At 49.5% G+C, this 20,288-nt stretch overlaps 1 protein-coding gene across 16 annotated transcripts in view; it reads right to left on the reverse strand.

The window, feature by feature from the left end:
• EIF4G3 (eukaryotic translation initiation factor 4 gamma 3) overlaps positions 1–20,288 on the reverse strand; it is a 141,819-nt gene that overhangs the window by 59,900 nt on the left and 61,631 nt on the right. For 9 of the 16 annotated variants that reach the window (XM_040084802.2, XM_040084793.2, XM_058423347.1 and 6 more), the window contains 4 exons: positions 13,584–13,679; positions 12,096–12,209; positions 8,665–8,697; positions 1,417–1,437 (listed from right to left, as the gene is read on the reverse strand). In XM_040084802.2, the coding sequence (XP_039940736.1) occupies positions 1,417–1,437; positions 8,665–8,697; positions 12,096–12,209; positions 13,584–13,613 (198 nt within the window). In that variant the 5' untranslated portion in view covers positions 13,614–13,679. The remainder of the gene's footprint in view (positions 1–1,416; positions 1,438–8,664; positions 8,698–12,095; positions 12,210–13,583; positions 13,680–20,288) is intronic. The other 7 variants (XM_058423351.1, XM_058423350.1, XM_058423348.1 and 4 more) reach the window with 4 other exon arrangements.

The raw sequence follows: 20,288 nt of genomic DNA on the forward strand, positions 1-20,288 counted from the left end.
CAGCCCCGGGACGGGCACTGCGGGCCCTGGCAGCCCTGGCATGGGCACTGCGGGCCCTGGCAGCCCCGGCACGGGCACTGAAGGCCCCTGCAGCCCGGGCACGGGCACTGCAGGCCCTGGCAGCCCTGGCACAGGCACTGCAGGCCCTGGCAGCCCTGGCACGGGCACTGCAGGCCCTGGCAGCCCTGGCACAGGCACTGCAGGCCCTGGCAGCCCTGGCACAGGCACTGCAGGCCCTGGCAGCCTCGGCACGGGCACTGCAGGCCCTGGCAGCCCTGGCACAGGCACTGCAGGCCCTGGCAGCCTCGGCACGGGCACTGCAGGCCCTGGCAGCCCTGGCATGGGCACTGCAGGCCCTGGCAGCCCTGGCATGGGCACTGCAGGCTCTGGCAGCCCTGGCACAGGAACTGCAGGCCCTGGCAGCCCCAGGACGGGCACTGCAGGCCCTGGCAGCCCTGGCACAGGCACTGCAGGTCCTGGCAGCCCCAGGACGGGCACTGCAGGCCCTGGCAGCCCTGGCACAGGCACTGCAGGCCCTGGCAGCCCTGGCACAGGAACTGCAGGCCCTGGCAGCCTTGGCACAGGCACTGCAGGCCCTGGCAGCCCTGGCATGGGCACTGCAGGCCCTGGCAGCCCCAGGACAGGCACTGCAGGCCCTGGCAGCCCCGGCACAGGCACTGCAGGCCCTGGCAGCCCTGGCACGGGCACTGCGGGCCCTGGCAGCCCCAGGACGGGCACTGCGGGCCCTGGCAGCCCCAGCACGGGCACTGCAGGCCCTCGCAGCCCTGGCATGGGCACTGCAGGCCCTGGCAGCCCCGTCATGGGCACTGCAGGCCCTGGCAGCCCTGGCATGGGCACTGCAGGCTCTGGCAGCCCTGGCACAGGCACTGCAGGCCCTGGCAGCCCCGTCATGGGCACAGCAGGCCCTGGCAGCCCTGGCACAGGCACTGCGGGCCCTGGCAGCCCTGGCATGGGCACTGCAGGCCCTGGCAGCCCCAGGACGGGCACTGCGGGCCCTGGCAGCCCTGGCACGGGCACTGCAGGCCCTGGCAGCCCCAGGACGGGCACTGCAGGCCCTGGCAGCCCCAGGACGGGCACTGCGGGCCCTGGCAGCCCTGGCACAGGCACTGCAGGCCCTGGCAGCCCTGGGACGGGCACTGCAGGCCCTGGCAGCCCCAGGACGGGCACTGCAGGCCCTGGCAGCCCTGGCACGGGCACTGCAGGCCCTGGCAGCCCCAGGACGGGCACTGCAGGCCCTGGCAGCCCTGGCACGGGCACTGCAGGCCCTGGCTCTGGATCTCGGCAGCCTGGCACGTCAGGAGGTGAGAGATGCACCGGACACCGAGGCATTCACTGACCGAGGAGCGACCAGGTGAGAGACACTGATGCCATGCAGAACCAGGAGTTAAGAGTTACCTGGATAGGTCTGAATCCTCCCTTCAATAACGAAGCAAGAAAGCAGCAGGAAACAGAAAGAAAGCCAATGGAACAGCTTACAGATCAACAGGAAGGAACAGGATACAACATGCACCCTAAATGCACACAATTCCAGTCAGCTTCTGCCCTGCTCTGACTCATCCCTTCCAGAAACAGCCCGGAAAAGACACTGAGTGGTACCACAGACTCTGCTGCCAGGATGCCACGGGGTCAGAACTCTCCTAGAAAAGTTTTATATGGAAGTACCGAAGTTTAAAAAAGAACAAACAAAAAAAGCCAATCAAACTATGATTTACTGCACGAAATGTGACACTACAGAAAGACTTTATGCTTACTCTGTTCCTAAAACATCAAATAGTTCTCCTTCTGGTCTCTTTCAGTGGTACAGAGAGAGCAGATAAAGCAGAAACCCTGGTTCCAATCATGGATTTCTCTCCTTATCTGCACCAAGACTGGGAGGGGAAGAAGTGCCACATATTTAACTGTTAGGTAAAAAATAATTATAATAATTAGACCACCACACATCACACTGAATCCTGCTGGCTGCTCTGCAGTGATGTGTTACAGGCAGTAACCGTGCCAAGGGGAGTGAGAAAAGAAGAGAGGGGAATGAAGGGATGAGCTGGGATTATCTGCCCCAGGTTTGGGAAGGGTGGGGGAGGATGGAAGGAAGCTGTGATGTCTCTATCCTCGACACGACAACGAGCTTAAAATGGCCATTCTGGTGCTGCTGAAGACTTCACGACACCTGAGCTGTTCCCCACAGCAAACAACTTCTCCAGGAAAGCCCTGGATGACTCTCTTTCAGATAACCAGACATTGGTAAGGTGAGCACAATGACTTTATGTCCAGCCCTGTCCAACCTGGATGAAGAGCTGTTCCAGCACGCTGGAAGTGTGACCTGAACCAGGAGAAGGCAATTGTTTTGGGGGGAAAAGTTTGGAAGTGAGGGTGGAGAAAGCAAATGAGAAGAACAACAGCCTGCCATGGTCCTGCTCTGATAAAACTGTGTGGCTGTGAGACGTGGGAGATGCAGGAGTGTGGCATGAACCAAGCACAGGTGATGAATTTCTAATGAGAATCACCAGAGTCTGTGATTTTTTAATATCCAAAACCACCAGAAGGCGTGAAAGTATTTTTTCACTGCAATTCACTGAGTAACGATCATTTCTGAGCTGCACGTTGCAGTGTCCCACCGAGGGAGAGCTGGAACAATTTAATGTTTAAATGTTTGTTTATACAGAGTGAGAAGGGCTGGAGGCAACAGTGAGACCTCTCTCTATCAATAGCACCTCCATGCACAGAGCAGGGCAGCAAAACCCCCAAGGCCAGAGATGGGGATCCTCCAGCTGTGGAATTTGCTCCTCAGGCTCCTGCTGCACCTACAGCACCAGCTCACAACCAGCTGAGCCCACGGGGGAACGCTCCCAGCACTGGGGGCTCCGTGGGCACGGAGAGCTGCTCATTCCCATGGCTCCCAGCTGCTCCCTGGAGCCCCCCCAGCCTGGGGAAGCTGCATTCTGCGGGACACAGCCCAGGGCTCTTCCCTGCTGCAGCAGAAGGAAGGACAGCCCTCTGTGCTCTGGAATGGGGGTGCCACTGACCTGCCCTTCCACGAGCACTGAACGCCCCCAGAGCTGCTCAGCCGCCCCACGGCAGCAGGGGGGGGCTCTGCTAAGGAGACTGGATGTCAAAAAACCTCTCAGAGCCCCTCTGTGTCCCCACACCATCCCAGAGCTGGCTCAGCTTCAGAGATAGGAAGAAAAGGAGGAGAGTTCCACCCCTAGCAGGAAGACAGAGCAGCAAGAACTGCAGATCCGTTATTCCAAGCAGCAGGACCATCAGAAGCTTTTGGAAGTGGCAACCTGAGACCTCTCTGACAAAGTCTGAATGACTTGTAGTCACTCCAGTTCCTGTAAATAAAGCCAGGATTCTGCAGGAACTCTGGTATGGGAGCACTGTGCATCTGACCTTGGCGTGGGTCTGTTCTAAACCTGCAGCCCTGACAAACTGCTTTATGCTCCATCCTCACCCCTGGCCCTCAGGAGCTCAGCCAGCAGTAGTCACAGGAATGTTTAGGAATGTTTTGCTATTTGATTTGCTGAAATAGATGGGCACTCATCTAGGGTTTTGTTCCTGTTTTTTTGCTACTTTATTTGTTATTAATTTGCTAAAAATCAGCCTTGCAAGGTCAAAGAGATGCCTGCACAGGCAACACCTTCATGTAACACTAATCAAGTCCTATGGAAGAACAGCAGGAAGGGAAAACTCCATAGATTAGGTCTCTCTTTCTTCTAGAAAGTGCAGGATTTGGAGTGGAGCACACCCAGAACCAGAGCAAAGGTACCCTGGGCCGCAGAAAAGCTTCTGAGAGAAACTCTGCATTACACCACCCCTTCGCTGACGCTTTCCTTCAAAGATTAAGCCCTGCTACGTCTAATTATGGTCAAATTTTGTTCAGCAACCAGTGAGGACCTGGGCCATGGTCTCTGAGTCGTGTCTCATCCCTTATCTGTCCAAGCCTGTTAGGGAGAGATTTCTTGGATCACTTTGGACTCAATGCTCCTGGGCAATGTCGTCTTCATCCAGGGCTGCTCCCTCTCCCTCCCAGAGGAGCACAAGCAAAGCCCTCTGACCCTGCTTTCATCAGCTGCCTGAAGCTCAGCTCCTCTGCCTGCTCATTCCATGAGCCCCCATCGTCCCAGCAGCCCTTCCCTCCCCGCTCAAGGAAGCTGTGGAAAATCAAAAAGCAGAACTGCACACAGGCTCCACACAGGGGTTCCCCCAGTGCTTCCCAAAACTCCGTACTGGAAATAACTCCGGTGCTTTAGCTGAAGGTTGCATTGCAGAGATGGTTTCAGCTGGTGAGCTCCCACTTCACGGAATTAAACCTTCTCCTGGGAAGGCTGCCTGTCACCTGCTCCCATGCCAGCCCTCCATGCTCACCATGTTTTCCAGCTTCACACTCCCTGAATTTGCTGCAGACACACACCTGCTGTTTGAGCCAGAGGAATTAACACTAATTTTACAGAAATCCACTCCAAACCTTCTGCCTACCCCTCCTGCACTTCCCTGCCATTTTCCCTTTAGCCACTGCTCACATAACCCAACCCCCCCAAATCCTTTTATTTACCATCATCTTCTTCATTTTCTTCCCCAGTCACTTTGTACCCAGAGGAAAAAAATCGGTGATCAATGTGCCATCTAAGAAAAGCAGAGATCAAGGAGAGCCCCAGCCCCCTCTGATCACCCACCACCGCTTTTCATGGATTTCCCACTTGCTCTGGATTTCCAGGAGTGCTCCCTCGGACCCCAGAGCTGCACCACAATAGAAATTTGAGATAAGAACCTGAAAACAAACCTATGCTAAGCTCAGCCTGGCAAACCTGGACATTCATCTCTTTTTTTTCCCTAGGATCCCGGCTGGATGTTGTGATGGGTCCATGGAGAATGGAAGCAAAAGGAATGTTCAGCAAGTTGTCACCCAAGCTCTGCACTTCAGTCCAGCTTCTCGTGCCCCTGTTACTCATTTTTCTTTCTGGTGCCACCATGAAGGCTGGTGGGATAACCTGAGCCTGGCCCGTGGGAGGGAGGAGGTCCCTGCACAAGCAGTGCAGTAGGAACTGAGGAGCTGCAGCCCTGAGATGTGAAGATCAGAGAACTGCACTATTCTTTAGGCTGGAAAAATCCTCCAAGATCACTGAGTCCATCCCTAACCCACGTCCCCAGGTGCCACACCCACACACTGAACACTTCCAGGGATGCTGACTCTGCCTCTTCCAGTGGCTTACCACCTTCTTCATGGACAAATTTTTCCAATATCCAACCTAAACCTCCCTTGGTGCAGCTTGAGGCCATTTCCTCGTGTCCTGTCCCTTGCTCCCTGGTGCCAGGAGCAGGAGCTGCAGCACAAATCCCCAGGTCCTGCTTCCCCAGCACCTCAGGGCAGCTCCTCTGGCTGGCTCAAGGCAAGGTTCCTTTCCTTCCCTTCACACTCTCCCAGTTTTACTATTTACTAAGTGATAAAATGAAGGGGAAAAGCCCTTTATGGAATTTAGATGTGGCAGCTCCTTCACACACTCATGGATGCAGACAGGGAAGTGATTGCAGCAGCTGTTTCCCGTCACTTTCTTGCTTAAAACACCCCCAAAAAGCTACAAAATGGTCAGTTGGGTCCGTTTGGGGAGTGAATTCCCAACCTCTCCAAAGCTTTTTCACAAGAGCACCCAGCCAAGCCCATTCTCTGTTGTACCAGTTACACCCAGAGGAACTCAAGAAACCCTGAGCTGAAACTGGAACAAACTCCATCAGCAGCCTCAAGTGAGGGGCTGAGCCACGAGCAGCAAATCCATCTCAAACACGGCTCAAGTCAAAAGGAAATGACCACATTTCAGCTTCTATTTCTGATTTCTGTTTTTAATTACACCAGCCTCTTCTGAGCACCAATTTCTAAAATAAACCCCATGCTCCCCAAGTCACTTCATGAGTGAAGGGTTTTAGGCAGATTCAAATGTAACAAAAATTTGCATTTTGGGGCTCAGAAGAAAACTGCTGTTCTGAATTGGGCTTTGTGAGGATCAGAAGCAACAAAGTGACTCCAGAGCCTCACTTAGGAAGAAAAAACAGGGAAACTCCATGCATGACATGGGAAATGGAGCAGCAATTCCAGGCAGGGAATAGCTATGTGTGCTACAGCATTTGGGGAAAAACACAAGTGTTTGACAGTGCATTTAAAAATACTGCCCAAAAGACTTTGTAGGGGCTGTTTTCTGTCTCCTATAAAGTGAGGTTTCCCTGCATCCTGTGTCATCTCGGAATCAGGGATTACTGATGCACATTTTAACTTCCAGTCAGAACTGCTGCAATTATTTCATTCCCTTCAGCCACTATTGTTAACACCCTAAATCTCCGCTAATTTCTCTCACACAGTGTGGTCACACTTTCTCCAGCATTAAGTGGCTCCACCAACTCCCACTGTAACTGTCCAACTCCAGAGCAGGCATTTCCTCCAGGAAAAAAAAAATGCTTATAAAGCTGCCATTCGACTTCAGGTACTTAAATTATGCTCATTTGAGTACCTTAAAGATCTAATAATTACAGGCAGTAACACCAAAGAACAATCCATTATTTGCCTGAAGGAGACCCAGAATCAATACAAGGCACATGTTAATAAAGGCTGGGATGGACACAGGGAATTGCAAACCCCACACTGCTGCTGCTCCTTCAAAGGGAACGAGGAGTTGCTGCAGTAAATATTAGCCCTGCTGAGGCAAATTTACTCATTTAGCATTTTCCAGCTTATGACTCTCAGGCTCAAAGCTCTCAGCTTGTGTAACACAGTTTAACCAAGTTTAAAAATTCCCAAGTGAGGATAATTATTTATGTTCGTCTCGAACATCCTGTGAGTGCTGGGTTTAGGATGAACTTGCTCCCACAGCCATCACCCTCCTGCACGTGGCAGGGGCCAAAATCCCTCTCTCCACCCCCAATCCACAACATGGATGTTCTGGATCCACAGCCCAGTTTTCTCCGTGCCTGTCCTGACGCAGCACATGACAGATGTTAACTGGGAATAAAGCTGGGAATATTTTTCTAATGGTGACATCTTCTCACAGATAATTATAAGCAGATTCAAATGTAACAGAGACAAAAATCTAACTGGGATAAAATCAGGGAAACACTTGGAATTTACAAGTGTAGTAAGGACAGGGCCATAACTGGGTCCAAAGGGAAGTTCTGGATCCAGTAAAGCCCCCAGTGATGGGAATATTTCCTCCACAGCTGTGCTGCCTCGAGACTCATGGCCCAAAACCTGCTCAGAGAGAGCTCAGTAAATTTTAGGAGAACATTAAATGGCTCCCAGTGAATAGATCCCTTAGGAATGACCCATAAGGAATTAAGGAGCTGCAGAGCAGTAATGCACTCTCTGTATTGTGCACTATAAACACCGACCTGAAGTCAGGGTCAAGAACAAAAGTATTTTAACAAGATCCTGACCCCACCATTGCCCAGGCCGCTCAGTCATCCTGCAAACACTCCTCTACTTCTGTCCACGCCATCCCAGGCACACACAGAAATCACTGCTCCGTCCCATGTGACCTTTGCCTATGAGTGAACAACTGCCAATGTCCCATTCTACTCTTTAAACTCCTTTTCCCCCCTCTTCTGGAAGGCTCCATCTCACCTGCTGCCCCCTGAGCTGGAAGGAACAAGGATGATGGGGATTTTGGGGTGTCTGTGCCCACCTAACTCTTACCTGCTCTCCTGAGACAGAACTTTCCCCATGCTGCCCATCCCGGTGTTCAACTGCTCAGTAGCACACGTGAAGTGAGAACAAAGTAATTCCCTGGAACAAACCTTCCATGCCTCAAGCCCCTGTTCTGACACCACAGGATTAACAGGATTTTTTTTTTCCTATTAAGTTGTGGAAACAACCCAATTCTTCCAAGCCAGGAGAGCTCTGGGAGAGCTTTCCTGCCTTGTCCTGCCTCTCCTCCTCTTTCCCACCAGCAGTGCCACCTCTGTTCCCTCAAAACCTACTAGAAGCATCAAAATCAGTCCCCAAAGATAAGAGTTTTGGCAAAGAGGAGTGTAGGGGCTGAAGAAAAGACAATTCCAGACACCCTGACTAGGACACATGGGCCTGAGTATCTGTACTGACTCCGGAGGAGGCCCAATGCCACCCCTGAGTTCCAGGAGCCAGAACTATTCCTAGTTCTCCTTCTCAATAATGAAGTGGGTCCTTGCAAAGTCCAAGTCGTGCAACAGGAATACTAAACACTTCCTCCAGCTCTGGCTTTTGTGGGCTAAATGAAAATGACATTAAACAATGCAATGGTGACAGATAAGCAGGTGTATCACACAACAAATGCAGGAACTGGGAAGTTGTTTGCTTTGCTCCAAGTTGGAAAAGCAGGATTTTTTCAGGTGACATCTTCAGGAAACTCATTTGGGAAATATTTGGAACAAGTTTCTAGCGATGTGAGAAGGAATCCCACAAATCCCTGGCCGTGATTCCCGGAGGTTCTCACCCTCTGCGGGTGTGGGGTGGTTAATGGGGTGAAGTCGGCGTCACTCAGCGGTGCAGGCGGCTGTTAGCGGGGTTATGCACGTGCCAGTAGCTGCTACAGGGCTGCTTTTCTCCACTCGAGTTAGTGGGGGATTCACCTCCACCCCCACCCCCCAGGCAATTAGTGCAGGGTGATAACGAAGGGGCGGGTACTGTACCTGGTGATGGGCAGGTCGAGGCCCCGCTGCAAACTGAGGAAAAGCGGGAGAAACAAACACAAAAGGAAAGGCACAAAGAGTCAGAAACACCACAAGGAACCAAAATGTCACACTCTATGCAAACTAAACCCACAGAAAATAAAATAACAATGACACAGTCAAAAGCTCTGCTGCAGGACAGCGACACACAGGGACTGAGGTGTCACGACGGACGTCGCTACGGGCACTGTGCTGGGAGCTGGAACAAACGGCCAAAGCTACCCAGGGTCTTAAAGGCACTCAGGGATGCAGGAATTTCTTATCCTGCTTGGGAAGAAAACATAAAACCAAAAAAAAACCCAACTTAAAACGAGCAGCAGTGGAGATTCTGAAACGGTTCAAGGTGGAGGTCAATGGTTAAAGCAGCTGGGCCGGAGCCATTGCGGGGATTTGGCGGGAGCAGGGGATGGAGACTCATGGCTGGGAAGAGCCAGGGAGGCTCGGGGGAGGTGGGACATCCCTGCGAGGCAAAGGGCAGCCCTTCCTTGCATGTACACCCCCTGCCGCTGCACTTCCAGCGTTATTCCTCCACTGGGATCACAGCAAACCCCTCGTTAACACGTGGGATTTGTCTCCCTCTCTGAAAGCGAAGGATCAGGTTATCCTGAGGAGCTGAAGGCATCAGCAGTGGAGCCTGGATGGAGGACAGGAGGTCCTGATGTGTAACCGGGTTCCCAGCCCTGAGCTCAGGCTACTGAATCATTTCCCACTCGCTTGGGCCACACGCAGAGGAAAATAATCCCAAGGCAACATGCTCAGCTGACATTAAAAGCATTTCCCAATAAGGAACTGATTGTTAAAATAGAAATAAAAATGAATGCAAGAAATGGAAAATATAAATAAAGATGACAAGGTCCCCACTTCCAGAGCCGAGTTAGGTGTTGAAACCCTTAATTCTCAGTGTAATGAGCAGAGCACCACAATGAGCCAGAACACTGATAAGAGCTCCAGTAATTAACTGCAGTGACCACAACTACATCCAGAGTGGATTTTACCCACCACGTGCCTCTGCTGTGATGGCTCAGCACAGCCACCTCTGCTCACTCACTGTGGTTTACCTTCTGCCTCAGAACAGTGATCAAATCTGGCTACTAATTAGTGACTTTCTTAATAAGTTTTTTTTCCATAAGGAAAAGTGGGCCTGAGTTCACTTGCAGCCCTTCCAGCTCCTCTAATGCCATCAAACATGAAGCAAAGCATAAATATTCACTGGTCCATTTGATCTTTTCCTTTATAAACACTTAAATTGCCTAGATTTAAAGATTTCCAAGAACTAATCTGCTAATCCTGGTGTTTATATATTCCTTCTGCCTTCACCTCGTGGTGGCACTTGGTGACACTTGGATGAAAGTCATAAAAATCTTTAGAAATGAATAAGTATGGACACAGACGGTTCCTGGGACAAGAGTTTACGAAGAATGACCTGCACTGGTTCACCAAATAGTTTTCTCACCCTGGAAAATTTCCCCTAAGCCTTACATTGAAGAATAAAAAAGCAAAGCATGGTCACCTTGTGAAACTAAAAAGGTGTGATTTCTATTTTAATAAAACAGAGGGACTCAGAGCCTCTCAGCATCCTCCCGAGGCTCAGGGGAGAGGAGGGCAGGGGCTCTGCGGATGAGGAAAAACAGGTACCTGGATGAGTCTCTGGAGATAAAAGCACTTCAAGTCCTTATTTTCCCAAAGAACTTGCCCTAAATCAGCTCAAATATCTTGTGTTTGGGAAAAGAGACTAAAGGTACCCTGGAAGGGCTGAGCCTTTCTGTGGGGCTGCATGTTCCATGTCGGACATTGATGGAAGAAAACAGCCAAAAAGAGAATGTTGGGGTGCAGAAACCTTGTACTGCTTCACTTCAGGGCCAAGGCACCTCTCTCATCCCTGCTGCACAGAAAAGATTTGTTCTCACTGCGCCTAAAACAAGAGCTGGAAGTTTATATCTGAAGAAAGCGAAGTTTATTTTATGGTGGAAAGTAATGTGTGTTACAAGAAATAAAATAAAATCTCCAAGTTAGAGAAAGAAGCCCTCATCTGTTTTGCACTGGTCACCACTGGCTCTTGATTTTTAAATTTTTTAAAAAGAATAATTTTAAAAGTAATTGACAGAAATTATTCCCGTTAATAGCTGTAAGCAACAGAACAAACTGTAGTCGCTGCTGGCTTAGAACAGACACTTTGGGTTGTTTTTTCTCCGTTTGATGAAGACAGTAGATAGGAAAACCTAATGAATCCTGGGTCCAACCTTCCTGCCCCATCCCCTCCACTCCCTACGGTCCTTCCCACTGCTCCATGGACCAAGGAATGTTCTCTCCCTGCTGTTGGGCTGGCACACCTCACCCCTCCTGGACTGCTCCAGCACACCTCTTTTTTGGCAGAAGTCCTAAAACTAGACAGTTTGTGTTCTGCTTGGGGCTGACACAGCCAAGAGCTAACGGGGAATTTTCAGCAGTGCTGAAGGACCTAGATTCTGTTTTCCTTCCCCAGCTGGAGCTTTGCAATTCCTGCTGTGGGAGCAACGCTAACGGGGAGCAAACATGAAGCCCACTGGATTGCAAAGGCAGCTGTCCTGGGAGGAGGAGAGAAGCCTGAGCTCTGCACTTCCAATGGCCCCTGGATGCAGAGCAGGATGGAGGAAGCCTCAGCTGCAGGGAGGGGCTGCCTCAGTCCTGCCTGCCCACGTCGGCCGTGCCAGAGCGCGATGGAAACCCAGGGATGGCACAGCCACCCCTCCACCCTCCTCATCCCCTCCTCACCCTCCCCTCGCCACCAGATGGGACGGTTCAAAAATAAACCACAAAAAATGATAATCAAATTACAAATAAATAAATCAAGCAAAGAACCAAACGCAGGAGTAGCTCAGGCCTGGGCTAGTCTTGCATTTGCTTTGGGGTGGGAGGTGGAATGAGATGTGATGGGTGGGAGCAGCTTTTAGTCATGGGGTGAGATGGGCACTAGCAAAGCACATGGCAAAACCTGCACAGAGGAGAGCTCAGAACAATACAAACAAGGCCAACAGGTGAAGATAAATTCTTCCTCGGGATCTCCTTAGGCATGGGGCCAAAACCCTACGAAATTTGACATTTACTGGCCAAATTTCCTGCAGATTCTCTCTCTGCTGAGTGACAAAGCCCAAGGGGGCCAGGTCTCTGTCCTACCCCAGGTCAGACCCCCCAGCTGTAGCTCAGCTTTGGGCCCTTGTGGTACCACCTCACCTGGCAGAGGCTGCCACGGCAGCTCGTGTTTTCAGCAAAGAAGCAAAATCAGTGCATTTCTGTAGCCAACAAAAAAGGATGTGGTAAAAAAATATATATAATAAAGAAAGGAAGAAGAAATAAAAACAGTGCCATAGGCACAATTGCCTGCAAGAAGGAGTACAGTTTGTTATATTGCTTACAATGCAGTATTTTATCCAGCCTCTTCCAGCCAGGGACCTGTAAACCGGACTCTGTTCCAAAACCTTCCTCCTCTTCCAGTTTTCTGTGCAATGTATTGGCACTGTTCTGCTGGGCTGTCAAAAAAACTGGTTTAGAGATGCAGCTCTTCAGTCAAGTTTTTGCTCCAGTTCTAACCACACCAGCTCAGTTGTGCTTTGCAACAATTAAAGAGAAAGATGATTATACTTACTGAGGAAAGAGTTTTACCAGCAGTGTCCTGCATTACTGATGAGAACAGGGCACTAAGGACAAATTTCCAGCTGTCACATCAAAGAGCTTTAAAGGCAGCATTACCTGGCTCGTTCATCAGCAGAGGTTAAAGGGGCCTCAGAACAAACCCTGGCATGTCCTGAAGGGGAAACCTCTAGAGCAGGGCAAGTGCCCTAGGGATGTTGCAGGTTTGGGGATTCCTGACCTGGGTTTATCTGTATTTACACCTGTTTTGTGGACAAACTCCTTTGTTTCAGAGGCTTTCAGTCTGCTCCAGGAGCATTCACCCTACTCTAAAAAGACAAGAGCGCTGGGAAGGCACCAGGGGGTTATGGTCACCTGAAGGTGTCCTGACACAGAAGGGCAGGAGGCGCAGGATGCTGCTCCCTCGGCTGATGGAGCCTTGAGATGTGGGCATGGGAAGCCACCATGCTTCCAGAAGCTGGGCAAAACCTCTGATGCCCTACGAGGGTCTTCTAACAGCATGTGGAGCAGAGAATCCCCAGGAAGTACTTGGTTTGGGGAACTGAAATCCTACAACAGCAGAGCGGTATCACAACAAACACCTACCCCCAAAAAACAGACTGTGAAGGATGATCAGACCTGAAGTTGGATGAAAAAGGGGCTCAGCACAAAGAGATCTGAGTACACAGAAGCTCTAGGTTACACGTCAGCACCTCCAGGTGCAGAACAGCTCTAACCCCTCCAGGGTTAGAACTAATAGGTGCCACTGATTTAGGAGCAAAGCCCAGAGGCCACTGGAGACCAAGTGCTGCTGCAGAGAACTGCTTATGTTTGATCTTTGGTCTATCACCGTGTAAAGCACGTCCTTAAAGAAAAAATAAGGGAAAAAAAAAAAAAAAAAAAAAAAAAAAAAAAAAGAGAAAAGAAAAAAAAAAAAAAAAAAAAGAAGAAGAAGAAGAAAAGAGAAAGATTCTGGAAATGAACCTGAACTCTATAATGAAGTGAATGTGAAAGCAACTAGGCTAAAAATAAATGGTGTTATTTAAAGGTAGATGAGAACCCCTCCATCACTTCTTTGGGAACTTCAGAAGGAAAATTATCCTACCAGGATAGTGTCTGAAAAACTCAGTCAAAGTTTGCCATTGGGGATGTGCTTCCAGGTCAGTAAAATGGGCTTTCCAGAGAACCAGCCATGTGCTGTAGACACACAGAGACAGAGAAACACACGAACGAGGAGGAAAGAACAGGAGCTGAGGCCAGTGCGGGCTCCTTACCGGTGAGCGGGTCTGAGGCTGCGTGCTCATTGTTTGAGGGGCTTGAGGGTACACCAACGTGGTTGGAGCTGCATTCTGTCCTGAGGGGTAAGGAGCCTGCCAGGGAATAAGAAAAGTAAAGTGAGTGGATCCAACGATTCGTCCCAAAAACCAGAAACAGAACATGTTATCAGTTGGAGTGATTGATAGGGAGACAAAGGTGAAAAGATTGCAATGGAGAAACCTTCTCTGTTGAGGACCAATTCATCAACACTGCCTCTCATGGCAGCAGCTTGTAGCTCCACTAGTAAGCAACAGCTGCATTTCTCATTATTAGTCAGTTCACTACTATTTTAGAGAGTTTGCTCCTATCTATCACCTGAACTCCCCAAGTGCTGCAGTGGAAAATAACCCACGAGAACCATGACCCCAACACAGTGTCACCAAAACCCTGAGAGTCCAAAGGCCTGGCCACCCGTTTCCAAAAGCCTCCTCTGAACCAGCATCCAAGGAAAGCCAGAGCTGCAGATGATGCCAATAAATCCCCCAAAATCAGACAAACGGCAAGAAACAACCTTGAGTGTGTTTAACAGAAGCTGCTGCCGCACTAAAGCATTTCCAACACAATGGAAGAGCCCCAAACCATCCCAGATGGAAGGCAGACCATGGCTACAGGCTCTGCACATTTTTCCTACTTCCAGCCCTTTCCATGGGCTCTAACAATTTATCCCACCAGATGCTCTCCCTAAGTGTTGTTTGCCCAAAGTAACAATAAACTGGAGCTCTGGAGCTCTGCCGATGACGCATTTTAACAAGACATTTAGAAATAACTTTTCAGAGAGCCTTTCTCCTTATTCTTTTGGAACAAAAACATTATAGTTTACATTACTATTTTTCGAAATAGTTTATTATCGCAATGGCACAAAAACCAGCCACCGGCCTGCAACAGCCTTTGCTCTCAAGAACCATAGAACCATGGATTGGTAATGTTGGAAAAGCTCTCTAAGATCTTCAAGTCCAACTGTTCCCCACCACTGGCAAGGCCACCACTAAACCAAAAAAGGAAAAAATACAATAAATACCCCTCCCCAAAACATGGTAGAAGGGAAATGGGGAATGAGCACAGCTCAAAAATAGCCTCATCCCAAAACCCAACTCCTGCAACACCTTCTATTCCTACATTGGAACTGCTTTTTAAAGAGCAAAACTTAGACATGACTCCACAGACATGCGAGGACACTGCTCCTACCACACAACTTAACTAAACAGTTGGGTTCAGCCTCATTTTCACAGCTTTTGGGTCAAAATGATGACAAAATGTGTCTCCAAATACATTACTAGATCTTTCCTGTGATCCAGGACACCAGACGCACCAGGCAGGGTATTTAGCTGGACAATGCTGTTCTAGAGGATTTTATACTGATACAGCAGCACAGCCTCTGCTTCAAGAGCAATTCAATGCTTTGCTCAGCTCCTGATGGCAGCAGCATCCTCTGAGCATGGCAAGGCAGGTTTGCCCTGGCCCTCACCTCCAGGAGCTCACTGATCCAATCCACTCCAGCCAACACTTCCCTCCCTTTTCACCACTGCCCAAAACCTAATTAATATAAACAACTAAATGGAAAGAAGCTTTCTAATTTTTTTTTTTTTTTTGAGATGTCAGATGCAGCATCAACTCTTTTTCTCTTTTACTTGATGAGTGATTCTGCTGGATCTGGTGGTGTCAGTGTCATTCCAGAGTGGATAACCCAAAGCTAAGCAGAAGAAGGGAAGCTCTTTTCATCCACTATGTGGAGAAGTTGTCCTGCCTTTGTAATATCCTGCTGCTGACTTTCTGCATCTGGGATCTCTGCCTAAAGTGAGATTAAGGCTTCTTCCACAGGTCCAGATGCTGCTGTTCATATCACAGAATCATGGAAGGGTTTGGGTGGGAGAGACTTTAATCATCCTCATCCAGTGCCACCCCTGCAATGGCAGGGACACCTTCCACTGTCCCAGGGTGCTCCCAGCCCCATCCAGCCTGGCCTTGGACACTTCCAGGGATCCAGTGCCTGCCCATCCTCACAGGGAAGGATTTCCTGCTAATATCCAACCCAGACCTCCTCTCTTTTAGTTTAAAGCCATTCTCCCTCTCTCTCCAGGCAGCAGTGAGCACACAGGGTAGGTGACTGCGTAGGGAAATATTATAAATAAATAATACCAAAAAATGCACCAACTGATCACTGGCTCCTTGTGTCTCCAGCTCCACATCTCAGGAGATGAGACCTCATCCCAAACTGCTGCTCCTACAGCACCTCATCAACAAGAGAAGAAAATACCTACTATTCCTCCCCATCTTCAGGCTCATGAAAACATTTTCTTCAGGCTTAAATTGCATGTGACAGAGCAGAGCTCTGATATGACTCCCAAAGGGCAAGGCAGATATCTGATGCTGCCACAAAATCAGTACCCGCCTCCAAAACAGCCCCCATTTTCTTTTAATCACCCAAGCCAAAGGAAATGTGAGAGAAAGGGAGCACAGCTATCACTAAGCCTAAATATCCTCTGAGTTTCAGCAGCAAAACTCTAAAGCAGGTATTTGGAAACACAGTGCCAAAGGCACTTCACTGGTGACACTGTGACACAATCCAGGGTTAAACTTAAAGCCTACCAGAACAAGCACAGCATTAAGTTATAAATAAAGAAAAAAGCATACAAAGGCTGAACTAGAGGCCACACAAGGGTTTCTGCTATTAAGGTGTCAGCAACCAAGGCAGTTTTGGACAGATGACCCCCATGGGTGCGAGGTCACAAGTAAGGAACAAGTGCAATACAAATCTCACTGAAGACCATAATCATCAGCTAAATAAACATGTTTTACAACTATTGCACAACAACAAATGCTTCTGCTCCACATGTTTCCAACCAGAGGGACTCTGCCTTAAGTGGTATTTGTGTTGAAACCATCAAAGGGGGAAGAAAAGGGAGGGAAAAGTAGTTTATAAATTTCTGCAGGTATTAACTTCACATTGGCTGTAGGAGCCTAAATAAACTATCAAAGTTCCAACAGAATAAATCACAGCACTTTGCTGCTTTTCACACACATCAGATGATTAAAGCATTGCATCTCTTCATCTGCCAAAGGCCTTTTTCCTTCCTGTGCCAAGCAGCTAAATGGGTGCAGAAAGTGACGTGGTCACGCGCAGCCACACAGGGCTCCACGCACCAGGGCTGGAACGCCCGAGTGAGGGAATGAAGAGATCAGCCAGGAAATGCTCCAAAAATCCCCTCAATAAACCCCCACGGAGGGCAAGGCAGGGAAACAAGTACTGCTCTGCAGACAAATGTTGATTCGGAAGCATCTTAAGGCTGGATTGAATCCCTGAAGTTCAAATAACTGCTGGAAGAGGACAGAGTGCTGCTGAGCTGCTCCACTTTGAGACGGCAATTTGCTTTCCCTTAAAGCTCCCACCTTCCTGATTTTGTACTTCAGCTGTGGCTGTTCAGAGGAGGAAGGTGATAATAGCTGAGTATTTATGTATTCCCACAACTTGCTGGGGAAATCCTTTCTCTGGGCTGTTTCCACCTCGAGCTGCTGCCTGCGCTAAGCAAGGAAAAATAATCACTATCAACAAAACAACTGAAAAAAGTTATTCTTAGCTCAGGCCCCGAGCTGGTTAATAAACAGTGAGCCTGCAGCGTAATATGACTCCCTTGAGACTGCCTGTCCTGGGAATAAACAGGCAAAGTACACACATCAGGCTCAGAAGAGCTGAGTCACCCAGCTCTGCCTCTGGAAACATTTTTGGGAACAAAACCCTTCCAGCCCCAGTCAGAAAGGTGGCGTTTGCTGAGCTCTGTGGCTGGGTTGGCTGGGAAGGGGTTAATCCCTGTGGCTGATTCCCAAATCCTCTCTGGACTCAGGGAAGAGGTTGCTGGGTCTATATTTACTGAAGTTACACAGGAGGAGGAGAACTGGACTCACAGCTCCAGCACATGACCGTGACTCAGGAGCTGCTGCCGCTGTGACCTTGGGGAGGAAACCGTGACCTGGGAACTCCCAGTGACCCCCAGTCCCAAACCTTCCCATTCCCAGTCCCAAACCTTCCCATTCCCAGTCCCAAACCTTCCCATTCCCAGTCAGAAACCTTCCCATTCCCAGTCACCCCCAGTCCCAAACCTTTGTACTCCCAGTCACTCCCAGTCCCAAACCTTTGTATTCCCAGTCACCTCCCAGTCCCAAACCTTCCCATTCCCAGTCACCTCCCAGTCCCAAACCTTCCCATTCCCAGTCATTTCCCAGCCCCATCGGCATGGCCACGGCTCGGGGTCCCCCGGGACAGCAGCACAGAGCTTAAATCTCTTGGGAGGAATGTGACAGAGTAAGCAGAACGCTTTAGAACAACACGGGGTTTGCCGGGGCCGTGGCAGCCCCTGGCTGTCCCACAGCAGCCCCAAAGGGCTTTTCTTGCGTGGCCGCAGACCAATGTGCTGCTGCAGGGCAATAAAAACTACAGCCCCTTGCCCAGGTGGTTTTATATCTTGTTATATCTCATGTATCACTGCACTGCTGATGGAGAGCACCCAGCTAAAATCTCACCCAAGCGCCACCACAAACTTTTTCGAAAATATCTTGTTATTATTTAAAGTCAAGACATAAAATATCAAAAATATGCACCGTCTGGAAACAGGAAAAAACTGTTACGAGATCCATCTCTTTCCCCAGACAACACAATACCCCCAGCCCACACCTGTTTCTCCTGCAGTACAGGGATTTCTGCATAAAACCTGCACTGGTCTGTTCCCAAGCCATTCCCTGACCTGGTTAAATGCTAAATATTGATTCCAAGCCCTCAGCTGAGCACTCAGAGGCACAGTCAGTGTTCTTTATACTGTATGTTACACTCACACAAGCCCCTAAGACCAAAGGCAGCTGCCCTAGAGCAAGGTACAGGAGGGGGAGGTCATTGCACTGGAGCCTCCTCTTTATCCCTGTTTTTAACAACTGGACTTGGTTTTCCTTCCAGCTGCTGAATGATTTTCCTTGAGGAAAACCACAAGGGGAGCTGTGTTGATGCACCAGCCCTTGAGGCTGCTTTTGCAGAGTTTTCTCCTGGGTCACTGGGCTGGACAGCAGGAATTTGGCCTCAGATGCAGGTGACGAAATCCCCCACAGCGGCAGAACCCATCGCCTTGCTCACAAGTGTGGAGTGATGGTGACAGCAAGGATGTGGCTTTTAATTCTGAACCATCATTTCTTTGTGGAGCTGGGCTGGCTCTGCCCTCCCACAGCCCCAAATCCAATCACTGTGACAACTCAATCACCGCAACCCAAACAACTGCAACCCTCCAATGAGGGAAATCTCTGGGCATTCAGCTCTGGGAAAGTAAGAGGATTATAATTTAAACCCTGTATCTTCATTTCTCCCTAATGAACCCTGCAGGCAGTGCAGGCCGGAACAGCAGCTCCTCAGGCACACCCAGCACCTTGATTTCCCCCAAGCTTTGGTTTCTGCATGCCCTGGATTTTGAGAAAGGTGCAGCAGCACAAATTCAGTGCCAGGGAAAGAGGCTTTCCTGGCCTCCCCACAGGCAGCTGCTCCCGCTCCTGTGAAAATGCACAAAACCTCTGAAGACTGAAGGTAACAGCGAGATTTTACTTTTTATCTGATGTGAAAAGCTGTGTTATTGAAGGCAGAGAGAACAGCCTCAGCCAGAGCATCCCAGAGAGTCTGGAATCTCTTTCTCCCACAGACACTTGGCCACTGAAATGCTCCTCTTCCATCCAGGCGCTGCCTTAGGAACACCAGCAGCATCCAGGGAAAGGCACAAGAAGTTCCTGCTCTCCCTGTCTCCCTTACCACACCCCCAGGGGCTGCAGCAGAGAGCAGCGAACACAGGAGACAGCAGCTTTTGACATAAAATCAGTATTAAGGGACAAAATTAACCACATTGTAACTGTGTCACCAAGTTCTGGAGATGCCCAGGATCAGCCTCAGGCACCTCCTGCATCTCACCACAGACAGAGCTTCGCTGGCCCCTGCACCTCTTCCAGACACATCTGAATGTCACCGTTATTTTGGCAACTGCATAATTCAAGTCTACCTCAATATTTTTCCTCCCTGGTGTGCTCTGCACTCAGAACAGGCTTGGAAGCTGCTGGCAGGAAAGACTCCAGAGTATCTGTACCATACAGATCCAGCCCATCTGCAAATATTACAGGTGATGGTGGAGAAACCTGAATTATTAAATTTATTCATTTCAGCCTTTTTTATACAGCACCCCCTCAAATAATGAATAAAGCATGTCCTCTCACTATTCCTGTGAATTATTCCAGCTTTAAAAATAGCACAACAAATGATTAAACCACTAAACAAGGACAATTCCCCTCTAAATGCTCGCAGTTTGCCTTTCATTATTACAGTATTTCAATGATCACCACACACACTCTCAGATCCCTCTGCTTGAACACAAGTCCCCCGGCACAGCTATGTGCTCAGGTATGCAAGTCTCACACCAGGAATGCCATATTTTTTAAGCAGCTCATTTGCAAATTATCCAGAATCACCGAAATTAGCTCATGCTCACCAGGGCAATGCTGCAAAACAAAAATATGCAGCGGTTCTACTCTGCTGCCTCTCTAAGCCCCTGCAGGGTGCATCAGCACCTGAGAAAAACTGCTTTCCTGCAAATATTGCACAAATTCCAGGTATATAATACCTGGAATATACAAAGTCCCATTAAAGT

The sequence above is a fragment of the Hirundo rustica genome, chromosome 22, assembly GCF_015227805.2.
Source record: "Hirundo rustica isolate bHirRus1 chromosome 22, bHirRus1.pri.v3, whole genome shotgun sequence".
Classification (NCBI taxonomy): domain Eukaryota; kingdom Metazoa; phylum Chordata; class Aves; order Passeriformes; family Hirundinidae; genus Hirundo; species Hirundo rustica.